A 24,853-nucleotide genomic window follows, 5' to 3' on the forward strand; every position below is an offset into this window, starting at 1 on the left:
TAGCCAAGTTTGCCAAGATGACTTAGGAGTACCAAGGGGGGTGCTTCATTAATTTAAAGCCAGAAATCAGATTTCTTTGAGACACTGAAATTTGGAAAGTTGACTCTGATAAAAAATTGTTTTGTTTATTTTGGGGTTTGTTTATTTTTGGTTTTGTTCATTTTTGGTTTATTTTGTTTGTTTGTTTTTTGAGTCAAATGGGGATTTAAAAGTGCACTGAATTGGGATATAGAATATTTTTGGTAATATTCATAATAATGTTTTGATAATCAGACAAATAATTGGAAGGATGGATCAAATTGGGGTTCCTTGAAAAGGCAGTTTTTGCCTAAAAAAAATTGTGATCAACTTTGAGTGTGCTTGGAGCAGAGAAAAAGGTGAAGCAAATAGAAATATATTGATGTCCAAGAGGGAAAGAAAGAAATGTAAACCGTTAAAGCAGGGGTGGAGAGAGACGAATGCAGTGGTGAGACACAAACACACACACACACACACACACACACAGATAATCTAAGAATTGGATTGTCATTTTTAAATTTTAGCGCAACATTGTAGCCAATTACAGATTAGTGAAGATGCATTCTAACTTTTACCGCTGAACTTTGGGTAGTTTTTGTTTTGTTTGTTTTTTAGTCGAGGTACATGGTCGAGTGAATCCTGATCTGGGATTCCACTTCGCTGCCGTATGCTCCTCACCCACAAACAACATGGACGACACCACTCAACATGCCGAGGATGAAGAAGATGAACGAGACTCATTCAAGATCTACAGTGTCAGCCCTGACCGAAGACTTTCCGCCATCCATGAGCCTGGAAAACATCACACAGGAGAATTGTGTGACATGGACAGAGAAGTTTCGTCAGCACAGATGCAAGGATGCTCAGCTGATAAGGTATCAGGCCATGAGAGGAAGCTGAAAGGGGGGGCAGAGACTTTGAGACTTTGACACACACCAACTGAAGCCTTTGGGTGCCATAAAAGTGGCAGCTTGAACATCAAAGAAGAGGCTGCTCATCCTCCATGAACAAGGAGTGAGGGAAGGATCGACAATCAGCAATCAGACTGGGGGGGTGCAGCAGGCAAGCGAAGTGGACCCCTAGTGATGGTGATGCACGAAATACAACACGGGGTGAGTTAACTTTAGATTCTTAGATAACAAACTCGTACATTTAATACACACATTAGAAACTAGACAAACAACACTCATATCCACATAGCGCATGTATTCGAATGAAATTGAAGGATTTGGAAAGTTAAGACAAGTCACGTTAACTATTAAGGTATAGATGTTAGGAATGTCACATGCAGGCTGATTCACTTCACTGCACAGCACATATGTTACGTGAACTAGAGGAAGTATGACTTAGAGAAGTGGAAAGGTTATGTTATAATGGTTAAAATTAGTGTATTGGACAAAAAGTACTGCTGTGTCTCTGTTTCTCTGTCTCCCACACAATCTGAGTTGTAAGAGGGGGAGATTCAACAAGTGTTCTTTTACGAGGCCGAGGAATGCTGTGAACACTGACTTCAGAAGCACAAAGGATCCTGAAAAACAACAGTAATAAAGATGGAGAGATGCATAACAGTTTTGTTTCTCTGAACAGGAATTTCTGCAGCTGATGCCTGTAGAATTGTGCCTTAAGTGTGCCTGCAAAAATATTCCATACTTGTGGTATTCAATTATTATAAATTGTGAATGAATAAGCCTAGACAATTGCCACATGATCGCTTCCATTGTTACGCTAAATTAGTTTACAGCAGAGATAGCGTGGCAAAGGGGGGATATGTAATGTCATTTTGGAATTTTGTCTGTAATTTTTGATTTTGTTGTAAAGATAGATCCACATTTTCTTTTTGGTAACGTCATGAAAAATCGCAACCTTTGAATTAAATTAGAGCTAAAATCCAAGTCTTCTAACTCAGTGATAGGACTTTAGGAATATAGAAGATAGGACATGGAAGGAGATTGAATCTTATACTTTTATTTTGGTAACTGTACAGTGCAGGTTATAATTTTGATGTATCACTAAATTGACACGAGTGAAAAGCAAATTCACCACCGTTGGACGACGATGAAACACCTGGAACTATGTGGCCTTAGAGGCATGATGTGTTGTCTACTGTTTTTACCATGTCAATTGTAACACCTATTCTGCTTACACATTATGATGACAACTATGTGTAAAGAATGATCCTTTTCCCTACACAGCTTGTACTTATTTTAGAAATGCTACACGAGAACTGTTAGAAATGCTTTTGAATGTATTAGCCTCAAGAATTGTTAATGCAGATGTTCAAGTGGATTCCTGCAGAGATTGATTGACAATTATTGAAACAGATATACAGGGCAACCAGTTATGAGTAGATGATGCATTGATGGATACAACTGTTTAATGTTCAATTGTGAGGTATTGTGTTATTCCAGGGAATTGATTAATTCGCTGTGAACAGCGAATTAGGGGGGATTTGTGGAGAATTTAAGAATTAAAAGCATTATTTAGTAGAATTTATAGCACCCCGAGTGGTGAATGAAATTGTCACAATGATGAGAATGTAAATTATGTTAAGAGTCACAATATATTTACTTATGGAATGTAATAGGTTTACAGGATGTTTACTTATAGAAGATATTATATGTTTGCAATAAGTTTACTTGTAGGAGTCTTTTAACATAATCATTGGAAGTGTTGAACCAAAGTACAGTCACATCGTTATGGGGGTTCTGAGCCATGAGGCAGAGACATCAAAGGGGACACAGAGGTGCTGGACAAATGGCCAAGGAAGGAGGAGGAGAACCGGAGACAACTGAAGGGAAGCAGACGGCCATAAAACAGAGAGCACTCCTGGGTAAGACCATGCGGTCCCAGGTCAGAGGTGATGTCAGAGGTGATGTCACAAGGGGTCTAGCCATTGAGATGAGCAGTGGATCGATGAAGGAGGCGTCAGAGCGATTGGAAGCCAATCACTGACCCCAGAAGACGGCCTTTGTGTTTTACGACAGATTCCGGACACTTTACGACCATCAAAGGACATAAAAGGACTGTTTGCGAGGACGTGCGCCGGGCCATGGTAGTTCGCTTTGCAGGATCCGACTTGGTCGGGCCTGTGAGGGGAGTTGCACGTGGTCTCTGCTCTCGAGATGCATACTATCGATAGTGTATTATAGATTATAATTGTCATCATCAGTTTACAGTCGTCATTGTTTAATTAAATACTGTTTTGAATTTGGACCGGATCGAGTTACTTTATGATGCGCCTGCGCAGAAAGAAGTAAACACAGCAGCGGCCTTGCGCTTCCTCCACCAGTTTCAGCCTCAACACTACTGACTGTATTTTCGATTTTTGTGTATGCCTCCAGAATGTCGTTGTATCTATCGTGGCGTAATGGCACTGCCTCTGGCTGCCAACTATTTTTCCACTCAATGATATGAGTTTGAATCCCGTATATACCTTTACATTTTATTTATTTATTTTTTAACTGTGCTACAGAGTTCTTCTACGTAACACATGTTTCCACAAAACAGGCTCCAAAGACGATTATGTGTTTGTTTGTTTTTATATCAACTTTATTATTTCAAAGGAAGGGGAATTTGCTTCCTTCCTGTTTCAACACATAAACAACAAGCAAGCGACGTTTCAAACTCGAGTGGACTAGTTTTCCTCAAAAGATGCTCCAACGTCGATTCCGGTATGTTTTCACCAAAGACTGTAAATGAGAAGGTTTGACACTGTATTGCAAAACTAAACAATACGGCATTCACGAGGACAGCTACGTGTTCTCTTCTCGTTTCCAACAGCTGCCATAGCTAGGACAACAACAGACGCATTCGGCTGAAGGTCGCCAGTTAACAGGGTCCCTGGTTGAACCTTAACACCGGTCGCAGATCGCGGAGCAGACGCTCCCGGTGGAATGAAATATGTAGCTTACCTATGTGTATGTAAAGAATGCTGATATGAAATATGAAAAACAACCAGTAGTCAATGTGCACGCTGCCAATTGAATGGTGATTTAATCTACTCTATATTAGGTTCATATATTTGTAAATCTGACTCTGAAAGAGTCAGTGCCTCAGCCACGAACCTCACCGCACGTCACTGCTACAGTATATCAAATGATGATGTCCAATCTTTGATGCAGGATTTTGAAAATGTACAAAACATGTTTTCAGCGGTGAATACTCCGTGCAAATATTTTTCTGAAAAACACTCTCAAGCCCACAGAAATGTTCTTAGGGTACAGAGGTGACACGGCCAGAAAAGCAGGGGAAATTGACTCAAGTACTGGCTGCAGACACTTATATCTCCATTATTGATACCATAAAGTTTCTCTTTAAAAGTGAAAAGATGCAGATACTCTCTAAGCAATCTAACAAAAGTGTTGATGGTAAAATGCATGATTATTGTGATGGTACACAGTTTGCACATCATGCATTATACAGCAGGTATCCCAATTCCCTACTAATCCAACTTAATTTTGATGACTTGGAAATGACTAATCCTTTGGGTTCAAAAATTAAAGTTCACAAAATGGGAGCGGTTTAGTTTTGCTTGACGAAGTTGCCTGTGCAATTCAACTCATCCCTTGCAAACATTCACCTTTGTCTACTCTTCAATTCTATAGACAGAGAGGTATATGGCTTTGGCAAAATATTACAGCCTTTGATGGATGACATTCGATCTCTTGAAACGGAAGGGGTAGAGGTTGAAATTGAGTTCTCTGCTCCATGGTACTATCTGCCTCTTGACTGATCATAATCTTGCTTGCCATTCACTTGGAGGGTTTTTAGAAAGCTTTTCAACCAACAAATATTGCCATTTCTGTATTACCGACAAACATGCTGCCCAGCATGTGTTTGATGATGATCACCATAATTTGTTCAAGAGTCTTTATCCAGACAGACCGCTCATCCCACAACATCATTTTATAACATCAAGTTCGAAAGTCAAGATGCTGGAGCATGAAATAAACATCCTCATCGTCATTGGCGAATGATGATGAAGTTCGGCCCACTTTTGAATCTATGGTGTATGAGATTTAAAAGTATACATGGTCCCCTGAAAAGGCATGCTCATGTTGTGTGTAATTTCTTTCTTTTAAGACTTTGGCTTATAAGAATCAAGTTCAAAGTATGTTCAAGTGGAAATTTAATGATCCACTGACAAAATAAATTTCACCCCAAACGCCTTTCCAGTCATGTTAGATCTTTGGAAAAAAGTGATCTGTTCATTAAAGAACTTGGATATGATATCGGTACTTGCAGCACAATTCATGTGGCTCCCTCTGTCTGTGTGCTTGTCAGATATGTAATTGGAAGAGGTTGGGTACTTGCTTTAAACTGTGACTTTAAAGGAGAGCGTGAGAGATAGTACATCTGGTTGCCAATTGTGAAAAGGAAGACGTACTCATTTTATTAGGATTTTAACTGTGAAATACTTTGATAATAATCTGTATTTATATGTGGTGGAGCGGAATGATGAGTGTGAAATGATCAATGTAAAAGATATAGCAGACATCAGACCACTAGACTTGCTGTCATCTTTCAGTGGAAACCAACTGCATGTAAATCCTAGATACAAATTTGATTGTTTAAATTTGCATTACTTAGCTTTACTTTCAAGGACATATACCTAAACCAACAAGTTACTTGTAACAATTAGGAAAAGCAGCTAGCTTTTTGCTGCCTCTTTAGTGGTCCTGCAGGTTTATGACGGTGCGGCCTGATCCTTTGCAGGTTAGCAAATTGTTTTTGAATGACCTCAATTCTTCAGGGTTACACATTTGGGTTCAGTTTCTGTGAATTTTCTCTCTGAATTGTTTGTTCAGTTGGATTTTTAACTAATTCTTCAAATGTGACAAGACGGTTGGTAAATTAGTTATTTCTTTTTATGTATTTACTGCATTTTGTGTATAAAATGTTTGTTTACAGTGGTCATTTTTGGAAAAAAGATCTGTCAAATGTTTTAATGATTTTAATAAATGTCACTTGAAATTTATGTAATTGTTTATTTTGGGAGTATTTTAGTGCAATTTTACTATGGACAAAAATTGCACAAAAAAGTATAAACACATCTTTATGTTGAAATATGTAACACACGGCATGTGTTAAATGTTCTTAACTAGACATGCAGGTGTGTCAAAAATGAACACATGATGTGTTATATTTAACACATCTGTTTTGAGATGTTTTGCAATGCGCTCAGCATGGCAACCCACCCAACGTAACAGACAACGTGCTGTCTGACACTCAACAAAAACATTGTACTCTGGTGAGGCACGCTACACTTAACTAGCTTAAAGCCCAAACAGAGAATCAAATGTTTGAAGCACCCACTGTTGCTCTGACAACAGACAGCCGGACGTCAAAAGCTTCAGACACACCCCCTATATCAGTGGTGTATAAAGTACCCAAAAGCCATACTTGAGTAAAAGTAAAGATACCTTACTGGAAAACGACTCCAGTAAAAGTGAAAGTCACCGATTAAAATACTACTTGAGTAAAAGTCTTAAAGTATCTGATATTTACTGTACTTAAGTATCAAAAGTAGTTTTCTGATATTAAATGTACTTAAGTATTGAAAGTAAAAGTACAAGTAAATGCTGTTAATAAAAAAGCAAAGGGTCAGAATTTTGAGAATTATGAAGTTTATTCTTTTAAGTGCTGTGGCCACCATGACCAAGGACAAAATAATTGGGTTGGCTGTGATCCATCCAGGAGCAACAATGTTCAACATCATATATTGTACATAAGTATACTTTTGCATCTACTATGAACTATGGGCCTGATTTGAACACAACAGGCAAAGGTTTTGCGCAAGCTGAATCTGCAATTGGTTGGACTGCTACCATCGTAACTCGATCTGATCATCCACCAAATGACTAAAATATCAAAGCATGATCAATACTAAAGTATTACAAAACGTAATGCGGCGCTCTCGTTAGCTAACTAGTGCTGCAGTGATTATAGCTATGATGACTCAAATCAACAACATCTCACAACTGTCAACACTTCCTCAGCTCACTAACTCGCTAGCGATCTGTCTACTACACTAATTGTCTCATTTGATTTACGATAGCTAGCGAACGTTAGCCTAACATACACCATGTATAGCTAGCTACATGAGGAGATCAGACACCTGTCCCCCCCCAAAGATATACTCTGTGGGAAACACTGCTAGATATCTGAACAGGTTTATGATCATTATGATAACTAAACATTAACGTTGCGGCTCATGGGATTCATCTTAATTTACCTCAATGTGTTTCCTGTGGTTGGATGGGGAGTTTTTGAATGCCAATATTTCAGTAGCTTCGGGTAAGCATAAGAGGCACTTCATCCGGTACGAAGAATCTTTCACTCCAACATAAGAAAACATTTCTCGCAAATATGGCCACGGTGTTGGTCTTCGTCACCACCATCGTTTGTTGCGGGAGCAGCAGGTGCTTCCATTTCTGCTTCCATCATGAAATCAGTCATCGTAGAGTGGAATTCTACTCATGTAGTCGCTCGCTAGCGAGCATCCTGGGCATCACTGGAAATCAAAAAAACGCGGCTTTGAGAGCACTTGTTTGCAGTTGCGCATTAACGTGATTAACCAATGATTTAACTTTAAGCTAGGTCCACTGATTCACCAAACCTGCTTGCTTGCAGTCTGTGTTCCACCACAGTCCCCGACGTTGGTCTCATGATTAATTTTTTTTCTAAAGATAGATTTTATTTTGTAGCGAGTAACGAAGGTTTCAGGGGAAATGTATCGGAGTCAAAGTATCAGTTTTCTTTGCAAAATGTAGTGAAGTAAAAGTAAAAGTCAACAGAAATATAAATAGTAAAGTAAAGTACAGATATCCAAAAAAATGACTTAAGTACAGTAACGAAGTATTTCTACTTCGTTACTATACACCACTGCCCTATATATTGTGGCATCACAAGGGGCCAGGTGGTAGATGGGTGCTACATCCCCTTTAATGATCAGCAGCCACATCACAAAATGGCCACTGAAGCACGAACTACAGCTCCCAGAAGGCCTCGCCACTCACCCAGTTGTTGGTATTTAAGTCACCTGATTAAGACAGGACTGAAGAGCTGCAGTAGGGGAGGATAGGGAAGAGAGCACATGACTGGAAGGAGGGCCGAGACCTAACCTGGACTGGAGAACAGCGTAAGGAATAGTACCGAGCCAAACTGAGGAAGATTGAAAGGAAGAAGACCTGGTTACTGGTGAAACCGAGGACACACTAAGTTGAGTTTATTTAATACTGTTCAGTTGAACAAAGCTTTATCTCCACTTGGACACTTTTTGTTTGGTTTGGACTTTTTGAGTTTGATGACGAGAATTACCTGAGTTGCCAGTAACTGAAGAATAAAACTTGACCTTTTTCTGGGCACCTTTGATTTTTTGCCTGTTTTTATGAATTACCTTGCACCGTCCCACCCTAGCCTGCCATATTGACCTCTCATGACATTACAATATACATACATATTTTTATATATATATATCAATGACTCTTTCTATTAGAGAAAAGAGCCTGGATACTTGCAATCCTAATGCCGTGTTCACACCAAACTGAAACTTCAACTCACGCGTTTGATGCGACTTCGTCCGAATTCGCACTGCGCCATCGCAAATTCGCATTGAGAAAATGATGAAAAGAAAAAACGGTATTAATGTTAACACGGATGCAAACTTAGAAGATTGACACATTTTACACAGCAGAATATCTTTGGGGCTAAAACTTCTCAGGGGAGAGCAAGGCCGCTGGACTTTCGCTGCTGCTAACTTTCGGCAGCGAAGTCGCACCAAAAATAAACTGGATCCGGTTTACAATCAAAAAGTATTTAATAATGTGAGGCATTTAAGTTTTAGAGCATTCCAAGTGCTGGATATTATATGCTACAGTGTGTTTACTTGTAAGAGTTTAAACCAAGAAGTGTGGTCATTTTATCATCAGAGGTAATTTCATGCTGTAAGAGGAAGGTGTGAGGAGTGTACTGGAAGCGGGGGTTTGGCGAATCAAACAAAGGAACTGACCCCAAGAATGTAAGGAGGTGTCTGCCAGCGGGGGTTGGAACGAAGCTGGCTGGCCTAGGTGTGAAGAACAGAACAATGGGTCATCTGCCCAGGAGGGGCTTATTGGATGAGCCAATCGTGGGAGCTGATCGATGGGCTCAGGGATGTAACTTTGGGGGGACAAAGAGCTGTGAATCCCAGGAGAGAGTCAGACTTCCTTGGGGCCATCCAGTGAATACACCAGTTTGCTGGGTGGCCTGAACGGGGTCTCATATTTCATGGAATATTATGTTTGTTTTGTCATTCATGGTGTACTTCAGTTTGCAGTTGTTTTGGCTTCTGTAGTTATTAAATATCTTGTGATTTTGTTCTGGACCTGCCGATTCCTGTCCTCTATCAGAATGGGAGCAAGGGGGGGGGGCTTCTTCTCCTCTGAGGGCTGCTTTTCAACATGCGGCCTTCCACAGTTCTGAGAGGTTCTGAACCGAACAATAACAAGTGAAGCTAACACAATTACAAACTGAATTAAAGCTGCGAGAAGCAATGAACGGGCCCTCGCATCCTCCAGCACGTCGGCGTTCCGGCGGGACTCAGGCCTGCCTGGCCGAGAACGTCCGCGTCTTTTGGACAACGTGACCGCGAGTCCGATGTTTTTTTCCTGCCTCGACCGCCTGATGCTGGAAATTATGCTTTGCAAATAGTTCACCACCTATTGTCTACAGAAGACACGCAAACATGCATTATGTTGCTCCATATCAAGTGTAAACCACATTGTGTACAAGTCAGGTAATTCGGATGGTGTTTTTCATAAAACGCAGATTATCTTTCGCCAGCAGGTGGCACTGTGAGCATTAGTGAAAATGAGCTTGTAGACATCCTCAGGCCATGAATGTTATCAAGCATGTGAAGTTTGGGACCGTTTGGAACAAGTCCAGTTGAGTTGAGATTGTACGGAGACAATTTGAAGTGGATCTGACAAAGTCCCTAGGAGGAGTTCGTTAAACTATAACGACTAGAAATAAGCCAAAATCTATCAGAAAATGACATAAAAATCTAAATGTTCGACTTCCGATATAGTTTAGAGCATGCTCTGTGATACATATTCTGACCAAGTTTCATACATGTACGTCAAGCGTAGCCCCGGGGCTGCTCTTTTGAACTGTATAAAGTATAAAATGACATTTCCTTTTGCCAGTAGGTGGCGCTATGAGTTATTTAATTTTTTTCAATTGAAGTATGTTCAGGCTTGAAGTAGTATCATGCATAAGACGTTTTGTGCGGATTGGATAATGTACCTTGGAGTTATAACAACTTCTTTTTTCATAAACAATGAGGCAAAATGGCCGCCACGGCAAGGTTCTTCCACGAAAACTCTAGCTTTTGATAACTTTTAATCACAAAGGTCATGATGAGCATTCTGACCAAATTTGCATAAATTCTGTATGAGGAGTTCGTTAAAGTACGAAGGCTGAAAAATGCTAAAACTGACAAAGCACAACTTCGCGGGCTTACTGTAGCGTCCCCTATTGGTTGAATGCAAAAGAAATTTCAGGGTATGTTACAGAAAAAAACTGTACTGTTGTGTAGTAACTCCAGAATTGGATTACAAATATCTAACAAATGGAAAATAAAGAAATCAGTGCGACGTTGTTTCAGCACATGTGCACATAGGCTAAACATTTGGTTATTTTAGGACAAATGGTTAAGAAGTTATGTGTGTTGATGTATAAGCCACGCCCCAAAAAGTTCATTGGTCCGTATCTTGTAAACACTAAGAGATATCAAAAAGCTTTTGATAACTTTGTTGTGGCACTTTGTAACGCCCAAATTAAATGTAATGGATTTAATGTCAATCTGCGTTGTTACTGTACACCTCTCAAATATAAATTGTTTCAGGGGAATAAGTCACAGTACAGAAGACACTGTTAATTCGAATTCACTTGGACTTCAATATTACTCTTTGTGTCATGCAATATCAGCAGCTATAGGCCGCCTATGAAGCTAATGCTAACAGAAATGCCTCACATTTATGATGAGGCATCAACTCACGATGCATTTAAGTCTGTCTCACAGACTTAAATGAAGTAATAAAAGAAATAAAAAGTAACATCACATGGAACAATGCTAATGTGTGAGCCTGCAAGCTAGCTACATGAGTCAATAATCACTTACCTCAGACAAGAAGTTAGAGAGGGAAAATAAAGCTGTAATACAGTATTTATAGGAAAGGCATAAAACTATGAGCCAATCACTTTTCTCCTAACCGCCCTTTCCTCAGTTGCTCACGTGAAGCGAGGTCTGTTTCTGATGACGGCGGCCGCTGATCACAGCTGGATCAGCTGTCAGTCGGCTTTAACAGCTTGAGAGACTTTTGAGAAGTGTGTGTCTGTTCACATGATCACTGTACTTAATAATAGTAACGAATAATAGGCTACTAATAACTACCGTATTTTCCGCACTATAGGGCGCACTTAAAAGCCTTTAATTTTTTCAAAAAACGACAGTGCGCCTTATAATCCGAAGCGCCTTATATATGTATTAATTCTGGTTGTGCTTACTGACCTCGAAGCGATTTTGTGTGGTACACGGCGCTCTGTCAAAATGTTTTAGTACGACTTTGGTAAACTACAAAGCCGTACCGCTTGCAGCATTACAGCTACCGTAGTCAGGAGCGTCGCTGAGTAATACATACTGTGCTCAGAGATGGGCAAAAATACATCAAAATGTATTTTGATACAAAATACCCCCAAATAAATGATTACAACAAAATACAAAATACTGGTGCCAGAAAATGTAACAAAATACATATTTTGTATTTAAAATATAGGAAATACTTTTTTCTGGATTTTCCATTTTCTCACCATGTGGTCTAGCAGAGCATTCAGGTTTATATAATGTACACAAAGCTCTGTGAACCCCACAAACAGGAAGAACAGTCACAGAATGTCAGTGTAACTAAGCAAAGCTATTGAAAGACAACAACTTGATTATGTATATATATATTTTTATTAATGGGACTTAACAGCCCATAAACTTTGGCTTTGTATCAACAAGAACATATTCATCACATATGACATACAAGCTCCCAATCTCCCTCTTCCTATAGCTAGCTACTCGACTGATAAGCTAACTTGCTAAACACTGGCTATGCACTAGCCTAGACAGCATGCTAGCATCATTAGCATGTTAGCATCGATCGCTAGCTTGATATTATAACCATCACCATGTATATACAATAGGCTATGTAGCCAGACCCAGACATGAATTATACATCAAGCTAGTTGACATCGGTCACACTCAGATACAATATTTAACTTGACAGACAATCCGTTGAACTTGAAGATCTGAAGACTGAACTCGTGAACTGTTTTTTGATTCGTGGAGAAAGTATTTTGAGTATTTTAAATACAAAATGACTCCACTCTGAAGTATTTTGTTACAAATTACGTTAGACTTTTAATCGGCCCTATCAAATACAAATTACAAAATACTCAAAAGTATTTGAAATACGTATTTGAAATACAAGTAATAGAAATACTGCCCATCTCTGACTGTGCTTCACCATAATATTACAGTGTGTGTGTGTGTATAAGGACCCCAAAATGGCACCTGTCAAGAGACACGCTTACAACGCAGACTTCAAACTCAAGGCTGTCAGTCACGCAGTAGAACATGGGAATAGAGCAGCTGCGAGAGAATTCAACATTAATGAATCAATGGTACAGAACTGGAGGAAGCAAGAAGATGACCTGCGCCAAGTAAAGAAGACCACACAGAGTTTCCGAGGGAACAAAGCGAGATGGCCACAGTTAGAGGACAAAATTGAACAGTGGGTTATTGAACAGAGAGCAGCAGGTAGAAGCGTCTCTACAGTCTCTATTCGACTGAAGGCAATAGCGTTAGCACGGGACATGAATATCAATGACTTTCGAGGTGTTCCTTCTTGGTGCTTTCGTTTTATGAAAAGACGTAATCTCTCCATCCGCACACGAACTACCGTCTCGCAGCAACTGCCAAAAGATTACGAAGAAAAGCTGACCACTTTCCGCGCATACTGCAAAAACAAGATCACTGAAAAGAAGATCCGGCCAGAGCACATCACCAACATGGACGAGGTTCCCCTCACCTTTGATATCCCCGTGAACCGCACTGTGGAGAAAACAGGGACCAGAACGGTGTCTATACGCACCACAGGGAACGAGAAGTCATCCTTCACTGTAGCTCTCGGTTGCCAGGCTAATGGCCAGAAACTTCCACCCACGGTCATTTTCAAGAGGAAGACTTTGCCAAAAGAAAAGTTTCCAGCCGGCGTCATCATCAAAGCTAACCCGAAGGGCTGGATGGACGAGGAAAAGATGAGTGAGTGGCTGAGAGAAATTTACGTCAAGAGACCGGATGGCTTTTTCCACAAATCTCCGTCTCTATTGATCTGCGACTCCATGCGCGCCCATCTCACCGATGCTGTCAAAAACCAAGTGAAGCAAACTAATTCGGAGCTTGCCATCATTCCGGGTGGATTAACTAAAGAACTCCAGCCGCTAGATATTGGTGTCAACAGGGCGTTCAAAGTTAAACTGCGAGCTTCGTGGGAGCAGTGGATGACAGAAGGCGAACACACATTCACCAAGACAGGGAGACAGCGCCGGGAGACTTACGCTACTATCTGCCAATGGATCGTGGATGCCTGGGCTAAGGTATCAGTCTCAACTGTGGTCCGAGCTTTCACGAAGGCCGGAATCATCACTGAACTGCCAGGTAACAGCAACGACACTGACTCGGATAATGACGAGAGGGATCCGGGCATGCTGGATGCCGTAATCGCCCAACTGTTAAACTCGGACACTGAAGATGAAGAATTTGAGGGATTTGTGGACGAGGAATGAACTGAAAAATTGAGTGTATTGTGTTGTATTTTACGTGTTATAACTGAACAATGTTGAGAGTTATTGTGAACACGTTTAATAAAGTTTGACTGACTGACTTATCTGACTGTTTTGTTTCGCTTAATGCGCCTTATAGTCCGGTGCGCTTTATATATGAAAAAAGATCGAAAATAGACCATTCATTGACAGTGCGCCTTATAATCCAGTGCGCCCTATAGTGCGGAAAATACGGTAATAAAGACACAAAAAAATGTTGGCACTTTCATATTTAAACTCTGAGACATAGGCTAATTTGTGACATGCTTTCTTAATTATCACTCGATAATTTATAGGTTAGCTATACGATTTGAATCATCACATTTTGAAAAGAGCAACAGTCAGCTCTTACAACTCTGATTGATGGCTGATAATAATTGTTATCAGCCATTGTACCACCGAGAACAGCTGTGCGCTCATTGAGCGCTTCTCATCTCACCGCTTTGGACCTTGATGTGTTTTTGTTTTTGTTTGTTCGCCAATCACTGTCTGTATTGTGTATTTCTCTCCAATAAAAAGTATTAATTCCCTGGTTGTTATGTCTAAAGCGGTGCGATGACACGAATTTACTGAGGCTCAGAAGATTTCCGACATTATCAGTGACTGATTTTTGCTGAAGTCGTCAGTCCTGCCTGAGAACTTGAGAGAGAGATAAGTGTTTTTCCTCTCAAATGTGATACTAATTTGAATGATATTAAGAATACCTGACATGAATTGAGTCCAGGTTTTTATATATAGATATATTCTTAATGAAATGAAATTGCTAACATTTTTTAAACATTGCTAGCTATCGTTATTTCCAAATAGCGGGCATCTATCTCTTGTAGGTAAACTGTACGCACTCTTTAATACGAAATACTCTCATTTCTAATAATAATTTGCTAAAGAGGCAACACACTGTGAAATAAAAGAAACATTACAGATAAAAAATGTGTACTGGCCTACTCCCTAACTTATCCTACTTCGTGTTTATTCTATTATTTCAGAATGGCGTTACACAGTCTTATATGGACAAAGCCTCCCACGCCATATTTCAGGCCACCACCAATCCACCTTTGCATCGTGATGGTGGTGGAGCAGCCCAGGGTGGTGGCCTGGGAGTTCGATGCATCTGGTGCGAGACCAGCATCCACAAAGCACAATGTGCTGGCCGCCGTTTCAGACGGAAAGTCGGTGGCCAAAGTAACAATCTACGAGGAGTTTTCTTCCAAATTTCAGGAGGGTAGAAGTTACATGGTAAAGGGACTCTCCTTAAGAGGGCAGTCGCCGCCATATCTTATTAATATAAGTAGAGAGACCATGTTCTTCAGAAGCGCGCCAATACATATGGCAGAGGCGCTGACGTAGCAGGCGGAGGCCTTGATACGTCCCATCTCTGCGCTGACCCCACTCAGTAGCTGCAGTGAGGCAAAGGGCCTAGTGACCGTGGAGGGGGATGTAATCGAAGTAAGTTCAGTTTAAGCCTATGGTGGTGTATATATAAGGAAAAAAGTGTAAGAGTTTGTATAAAATGTGAATTAACTCACAATTCCATCTTTTTCAGCTGTCCACACTGAAAAAAATTACGAAGGCAAAAGATGCATTCCCCATGCGTAATATCAAACTGCAGCAGGTAGGCAATCCACTTATATAGATATAGAGAATATATATATATATATATAGAGAGAATTACAAATTACAAATTAAAATATTATTTCACAAGACCTTCAACAGGGGGATACACAGTTGTCGCTGTGTCTTTGGAGGGAAGCTTCGGTGGAGAAGAAGCTGCAGATTGGGGCACGGCTCAAAGTGTCCCACCTAAAACGGACACAGACGGACTACGGGATGCAGCTGCAGTCCACCCAGTTCACCAAAATCGAGGTAGACCTACTTGGTTGTTGCTGTTGTATTTATTATTACATTTTTAAAATGTTATTGACATTCATTTTTTAGACACATTTTTTTTACACAATCACATCTTCAAAATACACACAGCAAAGTCTACTGAAGTGATGTTGTGAATGTATACTATGTACATAAAATATATTTGAAGTGACATTAATAACACAAATATAAACAAAGGATGACATTCAAAATTAATAAGCAACGCCTACAGTATATTTGGATTTAAAAAAAAAAAAATGTTAAGGAGTAGCTACGATTGATGTTTGAGTGACAGGGAGAATATTTAACAGAAGGGAACGTGATGTCTACGTTTCTCTCGACAGGAGGTCAGCTCAGAGGACGTGGTGGGAGCGTTCGGGGTGATGGACGTTGAGGGTGAGCCAGGGACCCTGAGCCTCCTGCTTGATGACGGCCGTACCGTAAACATCGCAGAGGCTCTGTGGACCCCAATGGAGGACTTGCTAATCGATCCCCCACTTAGAGTAAAGATCAAGTTGAAGGGGAACCAGGTTATCAACATTGACACTGCATAGATACTGTTCACTGCTGTTCATGTTCCTTTATTCGTATTCTTATTTGCAATGTATTAGTTTATTCAGGTTTTCATTATGTTCTTTTTTGTCCCTTCATATGTAAATGTTTTTATTAAGTGTTACATTTGATTAAATTGGCATATTTAAAGTCAAACTCTGCCTTTGTAATGGTGTGCATTGTTTCACGTTTTATTGAGGCAGAGGTACTGTTTGCTCCCCTCTGTGCTTCTTCACTGCGGTTTAATGTCAGATCAGCAATGCTGAATATGTTCTACACATACGTGAAATACATGATCTATTTTTTTTTCTCATTTTGTCTCTCATAGTTGAGGTATACCTATGATGAAAATTACAGGCCTCTCTCGTCTTTTTAAGTGGGAGAACTTGCACAATTGGTGGCTGACTAAATACTTTTTTTCCCCACTGTAGATATAAGCTATGATGAGTTTTCACTGTTAATTTACCATCTCAATTAAATGTTGATGCCTCCAACAGCTAGTAGAGAAGCTTTGCATGTACTGCTTCCCTTTCCCGCTAGTCTGCTGTCTGATTGTGACCTGAAGTTTCTCCGCCAAACTTCTCCTCTCAAACGGGTCTTGGAGGAGTAGTGCGGTCTTGCAGGAGTAGTGCTCACACTGGCGCTCACACTCGCCTGTTGATACTTCTCCTGACACTCTGAATCTATTTGAGGACGCTGATTGGCTAAATTGTATGTCACTCATTTATATCTTTAATCAGCGATTGGCTAAACTGCTTCATAGACCCGCCTCGGTGGGGCCGAATGCGTTTGGCCCCACTAGGTAGGCGTTCATGCACACAAGCGGAGATGAAGAGCAGACAGGCTGCATACAAAATCCGCTTCAAAATAAAAGCGCAAGTTTTTTTTTTCTCTTTTGTTTTCGGGGCTCAAGGTGGGGCCAGGCCCCATGGCCCTCTATTGACCATCCGCCACTGCATATAATACAAGTGCCAACAAATATTACAGTGGTGACAAACAATGAGAAAGCAAAAGGCACGCGCTATACCCAGTTTGTGAGCGATTGAGCAATCTGAGATGAGGCACAGCTCGTCGCTGCCTCACCTCGCGTGTCTCCTCTTTGAACAGGACATGCGCAAATTCAGCGATTTTGACAATAGAAATGCTTAAAATTATTGAAATCATACAGAAATTTATAGCACATATCAGTAGAGAAATATTATTTATTTTATCGTTATTTGTTTTTTATTTTCATGACAGGTGAGGCCCTGCCTCCCCTGACCGCACGTCCCTGGCCTGGCCTACTCTCTGTTTTTAAAACGAGACTGTGATTCACTGAGTCTATCGCCTACATACAGATTTCCTTACTTATGGATCACAGTCGTCAGTTATTCTACCTCTGTTTATTCTCTGTTTAGGATTAACCAACAATCCATTTTGCAGTACTTGTAGTACCTTGAAGTACTTTGTGTATATATATGTTTTTGAGTGATTAAAATAGGTTACATGGTCCATTTGATCAGAATCTCTTCATCATGTACGTTTTTTAAATATTTGAAAATATAATTTCATTCGTTCTCAAAAGTGATTTGTACTACATATGTACACTCTTCGCCCCCCATTTGTCCCTGCACTGCCCAGACTCAGCAGAGTCTGGGCAGTGCAGTCATTGGTTCTTTGAGTTGTTTACAGAATTTTAAGCCAATAAAATAATCGAAAAATGTGATCCGCCCCCATGGGTCAAACCCATTGGCCAAAACTGAAATTATTACTCATTCGTCATAGAAGCTCGTCAGAGACTCTGTTTTTTTCACACACAAAGAGAGAGACATGGCGAAATGGCGGATGGGATTATTATTTTATTTTTTTTCGATTTTCATCCAGGAAACATCTAAAAGGTACGGAGCGTTTCAATGTTTATGATGATAGGCTGAGTTGATATCTGTGGCAGATCAATAGTAACTTTATAACGGTTTAAAGTAGAATAATTTGGAGGCGATAGTTCGATGCAGTTTGTTGTGCTCGTGCTCCTGGATATGAAGTGTGTGTGTGAAAGTGCCGTAGGTCGTGGCTGGGAACGATAACGGAGAACATTGCTCGCCTTCTCCTGGTGAGAAATAGGTGAAATTGTGGTAGTACTTGTAGTACCTTGAAGTACTTTGTGTATATATATGTTTTTGAGTGATTAAAATAGGTTACATGGTCCATTTGATCAGAATCTCTTCGTCATGTACGTTTTTGAAATATTTTAAAATATCATTTCATTCGTTCTCAAAAGTGATTTGTACTACATGTGTGTTGTGTAAAAACAACTTAACGAATTGAGTTCGAGGCGTTTACTTAGATTCAAGCAATAGTTTTATTTATCACAGAGATATTAGCCGAGCAGTTAAACGTGCACGGTCCTAACAGTTCCTCTCCGATTGAGAGCAACGTGAAAAGGCGCTTAGACACGGAAGCGCAGTAAGTTTTGTTGGTTCTCCTTAAAGGAGCCATTGGTCAAAGTCAAGGTGCAGGCGGGATCGATTTTAGCAGAGCGACGGCCTGGTTGGAGCACTGAGCTTATCCGCCCACACGGGCTCACGTCCCATTGGTTGCTGTCATCTTTCAGTGTGTGAGCATGTTGTCGAGGTGCACGTGCAGTTAACTGGTTCCCAGGTGGGGCTCGCGTGACTTTTCATAACTTGTTATTGTAAGATAACTGTTGAAAGAAGGCTTACGGCCTTGATCAGTGTCTGTGCAGAGCGCGGCCCCGCCAAGTTCAGTTTGCTTCTTCGCTGGGTGTGTGTGTGTGTGTCTCAGGCACCTCCCGTTATGTGTTACTGTTCTTCTTGTAGCATGCAGACGCGAGAATACTCTGACGCAGTTTCTGACCTTCTACAGTGTTTTCCACCCTACTAAGTGCCCGAGTGTATGTGTAGTTTTAAAGCATGTTGCTATTAATGCATAGTGTCTCTCATTAGCTTAATATGCTTGTGTAATACTAAGTTCAAGTTCAAAGCTAGTTATTTATATTACACACATAAAGCTCTGATTAAGTTTATTGATATAACATGTGTAAACCCCATTTGGGGCACTCTCGGGGTTAAATAACTGCTAAAACAATTAAGTTATCCAGCTGTTATGTGTCATTATGACCGTTAAAATATAACTTTTGTGGATATTTCATTTAGCCTTTGAGGCCCCATTTGTGTTTACGTCAGGCCGCCCTGTCATATAATTAAGACGTAGTGAATCAGAGATTTCGGCAATCATTCCCTTGTGTAAATTTTGTTATTTTGCAAGTTTAGGAGCAGCTGTGCAGAGCGAGAGACCAGAAGGCAATTTATGTGTGTTATATTGTCTTCTGCGGGTATGCGTTTTCCTTTGTTTAACTAATCCCAGCGAGGATTTTTCCATTGAAAAGACGTTTAAAAGACGTCTACGCCCACCGTTGAAAAGACGTTCAGAATTGGTTCAAAAGTGAACGTTTTTTCGCCAACTATTTATTTAGAGACGTTGATTCACGATTAGATCAGATTTCAATGGGATTTGCAATACTAAAATGTTTTGTCCTCTACATTGTGCTAATAATAATATATCATCATTTTAGAGGCTTACTAAGAAACCACATCCACATTTATCAGATGAAAGCCAGTATTGCAAATCCTGTTGAAATCTGGTCTAAACGTGAACGTTTAATTAACGTCTATAAATAGTCGGCTTAAAAAAACACTATTTTGGTTTGACTACCAAACACACATTGTCTGTAATATGAATAATGGAGTGAATTTAAACCAATCTGAGCAACTTGACTCCATTCACAAGAGAAACACATTTTAAATTATTGTATTTCAAAACGCTATTGACGTAATTTGTATTTCATCAGCTTCTACAGTCTGAAAAGTTTACAAAACCTGTCAGACAAATGTAGAACATCCTGAGATGTAGTGGAGTCGTGTTTGTGGCGGATTGAAAACCACCTCTAACAGACCTGGCGTCTGTGTCAGAGTGATATCCGGTTCATCCAAAGACGAGAATTGTAACCAATTAGATGTAGAGATACAATGGAGACTCCCCAAATAGTTTAAGAAGACTTTATTTAAATAAATAAATTGTAAATATAATTAATCATTACATACAAATAATTCAATGTTCGCGCCCATTTGCAGTTTATTCACGTTCAATATTATAAATTATATATTATGTTCGTTGTTTAGAATATTAGTTTATTTATTTAATTTAGCTCTCCATAAATTGATCTCTGGAGCCGACACGTTTGAAAACAAGCAACTTTTACTTTGAAGGCCAGCTGTCACAAATTGTCATTATTAAAGGTGGATAATGGAACAAGCTGACGCTTTTGTGCGCAGTGTTGCATTGCACATGTTCATTCAATGCGACAATAACAGACAAAGCATTGACCGTGTTTATGCAGCATCGGCTAACGAACAGCAAACTCACGTAGCAGAATACATGTGCATCAACACAAGTAGACCAAAGAGATTCGGTAACACCCCTAAACTGACCTTGTTCAGTATACAGCATGAACAATGGAAATGAATTATACCTCGTGCACGGACCGGTTTTCTCGTTTTGCGACTTTGGATTTAATCCAATAAACAAACTATCAAAACGGACACAGACCCTGTACCTTTAACGTTAACAAGTCTTTAAGGCAGCTACTCCTTCATCCTCTCATGTCGGACTGAGGACAGACTGGACGCTACAGTGACTCACTGTCGCCTCTAGAGGTACAAGTGGTACTACAAGACAGGACGGGCCGGGGCTAGCTGGTTAGCACGCTCATTTCACTAGATGTCTCTTTGACATAAGGTCAACACCGAGACCTCCTCTCATTCCGTTCACGGTGTCCGTTATCTCCACCAACAACAAACACACTGTGATTGTCAGAATATGAGGCAAAATATGCTTTAAAAAATGATAATTTTTACCTTTTTAGTGTAAAGAAATAAGAAGTGCATTGATTTCAGGTGTATTAAAAGGTACATTTGCTGAGGATACTGTATGTGTCTCGCTTTGTTGCTATTTACAACTTGCTGTGAAAATAAGGAATAATCATCAGTCCAGTGACGAGCCCATGAAGACACGGGGCAGTGATTTGTGTATGTGAATCAGTTTATTGCAAGAAGACCACTGGGAACAAGGCCAACATCTTCATCTCTGCCCAGAAGTCCTCATCAACAAAAGAATGAGGATTTACAAACAATTCAAAAGACATGAGCGTAAAACGACACTGATTAGCTGAACATTCTAACTACAGTATAGATCTCAAATATGACTGCTCAGTTATTCCAACATCTGTGTTTCTAATAGCAGGAAGTTGATCTTGGAAATGCATTAAAACTACACACAAAATAATCTTAATTATGAAAGAGGCATGCAAACCGACCGGTATGTATCTCTACGTAGCCTACCTGGAAATATTCCCACACCTCCTTCTACCAGTGTGTAAATGAGCCACACAGCACAGCAGCGCTCTCTAGTGGCCATCAACACCTACAGAGGAGGCTTTTAATTAAGCAGCAACTCTATTTGATATGAGAATTCTTAATAAGATTCCTTCAAGGTAAAAATGAAAATACATAACTTCCACATTTAGTTTGAACACATGCTGAAAGGTGGTGTTATTTTTGGCTCAAAGACAAAAGCAGGAGGTGTTCAAGCCTCAAATAGACGAGATGGCACAAGAGTTAAAGCACTGTGTTTAAGAAATCCCCCTCCCCCCCGACATCGTCCACACAACGACTACTGTTTCAGAAACCATTTAGTGACAGTTCAGTATCAGCCTCCCTATCCACCACTCTTCATCACTAGTTCAACGCACCGTGATAAACATGGCATTCCTAGTGCGTCTCACCGAATCAGACCGCCCCCCGCCCACACAATGTGTTTATACTAATATACAAATGTTGCAACATCTTTCCAAACTATACAAAACTTATAAATTACAAAGTACTAATCTTAAATATCAACAACATCAAGTCAGTTTCCAGTACTTGGATTATATATTAAGGTAGAGTACATTGTACGTTCCAGTAAATACACCGTGCCCGTCCAAAGGGCTGAAACTGGTGGTTAGACATGATCTTTGAATAAATTAATTCATAAATAAATCATGATTATGTCTCCCCAGTAACAGTCGTGTCTTGGCTCCCCCTCGAGACTGTGACACACACACACACACACACACACACACACACACACACACACACACACACACACTTAAGTCCAAATCTAAGATTTTTACTTCTATTCTAAAAAATACTTTTGGCTTTAAGAAGTAACAATTATTACACTCAAAACGGATTCTTTATTATGGACATGACATCTACTGTCTAGAGGGAACTTTAAATTCAGTAGTTCTATGTTGAGAGTACCTGCAGACGCTTTGCAATGATGGAATAATATTTCTAAAGTGACAGTGCTGGATGTCAGTTTCAGATCCCTTCGCTATGTGTCTTTTATTCAGTATTATTAAACTTGAGAAGAATGTGTCTTATGTGAACAGTGAGTTAAACATCTAGACTCTGTCTGTCAGTGCAAAGCTACAGTTGACTTGTTAGTACGGCATGCTGTGTAGCTGGTGCTGAGCATGGGAGACATCTGGACCGGATCACTACAGTAGAATATATAATAATGTCACCGGATCACTGGGCTCGGCAAGCCTGATGCAGTGGTGCATAAGATAATCCCATGTATCAGCTAATATTATATATATATTATATACATATATACACAGAGAATTTTTCATTCAAAATACCTAAATGGTGTATTTATATCCAAACTTTTACAAAGAGTAACAAAGAATCCAGCTAAAAATGTCTGTTAGCGCAGGATTTCTCTCTCTTCCTCAGTAGCAGCGTCTTACGGTGAAGCTCAGTCCAGACAACCTTTGGGTTCATGAGACGGTTGGAAGCCATCTCTGCTGCTGGGACTCTCTTCACGCCTCCCAACAAACTAACTACAATTCTGGTGTATTGCACCAAAGATAAATCATACGGAGCTCTATTTAAATTTATTTAAAGGTAGGACATGTTTTCAAGGCGCAGAGAAACTGGAAGCCAGGTGAGGTTTCCTCCATCAACCGGAGGGACAAGAAGAAGACGCAGGAGAGGGGCAGGACGGGAGGTCAGTGGATGTCTCGGCACATAGGGAGGTTGACGAAGATGAAGACGTTGAACTCGATGAGGATGGAGAAGCACAGAAAGATTGCGTACAGGACAAGGCAGGCCAAGCCCAGTCGCCAGTCCAGAGTCCATTTGTTCAGATGGACGCCGAGAACCTGCAGACAGGAGGGACAGACAGGAGGGACAGACAGGAAGGACAGACAGGAGGGACAGACAGGAAGGACAGACAGGAAGGACAGACAGGAGGGACAGACAGGAGGGACAGACAGGAGGGACAGACAGGAAGGACAGACAGGAGGGACAGACAGGAAGGACAGACAGGAGGGACAGACAGGAAGGACAGACAGGAGGGACAGACAGGAAGGACAGACAGGAGGGACAGACAGGAAGGACAGACAGGAGGGACAGACAGGAAGGACAGACAGGAGGGACAGACAGGAAGGACAGACAGGAAGGACAGACAGGAGGGACAGACAGGAAGGACAGACAGGAGGGACAGACAGGAAGGACAGACAGGAGGGACAGACAGGAAGGACAGACAGGAGGGACAGACAGGAGGGACAGACAGGAAGGAGAGACGGAGGAGAGACGGAGAACAGATGGTTTAACACATGACACACTCTTTGTCCTCCTTCGGAGCTCTTTGTCTCCAGCACTTAATAGGCCCCACCTCCCCTAAAGCATCCCCCTGCAGAGAGGAAGTGACCATCATCACCCCACTAATGATGGGAATCCACATCTGGTTCCAAATGGTCCGATCCATCAGAATTGTGGGCTGGATCATATATGATGTAAAGGTCATTTCATATGTCCATAACCATTTGTTTCACAGTGCAGCATGTTTTCTGCTACTGTTTTTTCTATTCTCCTGTGTGAACTAGATACTTGACAAATGAAAAGTACTGAGCTCATTTTATTTAGAACTAAGTGAAACAAGAACATGAATAAAAGCCTACACTATTGTCTTATCTAAACAGAAACCCTGTGTTAACACATGTCTGCCCCGGAGTCTGGAGTTTAGGGTGCAGGAGACAAAAGGCTGCTAATGAGGCGATAACCAGAGGTTTGCTGTCTGACTTTCTCACGAGCTCTCCTGGTTTTGGTCGGGTGGTCTGAGACTGTAGGCCTTTCTCATTTCCCAGTTTGTACATCCTCGATTCCTTTCCTTGCCTCCTCTCCTTGCGTCTTAGTTCCGCCCACCTGAGATGCGAGCAAAGGAGGTGCGGAAGAGAAGCGAGGAATCAAGGCAACAGGCATTTAACAAATGAGACATCGTTGCCTCGTCATTTTAAAGAGACGTCAGTCAAATATGACGAGTCCTACCATGGTTGAGATTATTCCAGAAGTGTGTCACGCCTCTTTTATTTGTTTATCATCTCTCACAGTTGACAGATATGTAG

The 24,853-nt window shown here is 40.7% G+C and overlaps 1 protein-coding gene across 1 annotated transcript in view; it reads right to left on the bottom strand.

The window, feature by feature from the left end:
* Positions 1 to 23,455: 23,455 nt before the first annotated feature.
* The window catches only part of LOC306696616 (sodium/potassium/calcium exchanger 3-like), a gene marked incomplete at both ends in the record, with an annotated part of 42,291 nt that continues 40,893 nt past the window's right edge, over positions 23,456 to 24,853 (bottom strand). The window contains one exon of the mRNA XM_079160277.1: positions 23,456 to 23,608. Coding sequence (XP_079016403.1) covers positions 23,456 to 23,608 — 153 coding nt within the window. The remainder of the gene's footprint in view (positions 23,609 to 24,853) is intronic.

The sequence above is a fragment of the Pholis gunnellus genome (assembly GCF_910591455.1).
Source record: "Pholis gunnellus genome assembly, chromosome: 5".
Classification (NCBI taxonomy): Eukaryota; Metazoa; Chordata; class Actinopteri; order Perciformes; family Pholidae; genus Pholis; species Pholis gunnellus.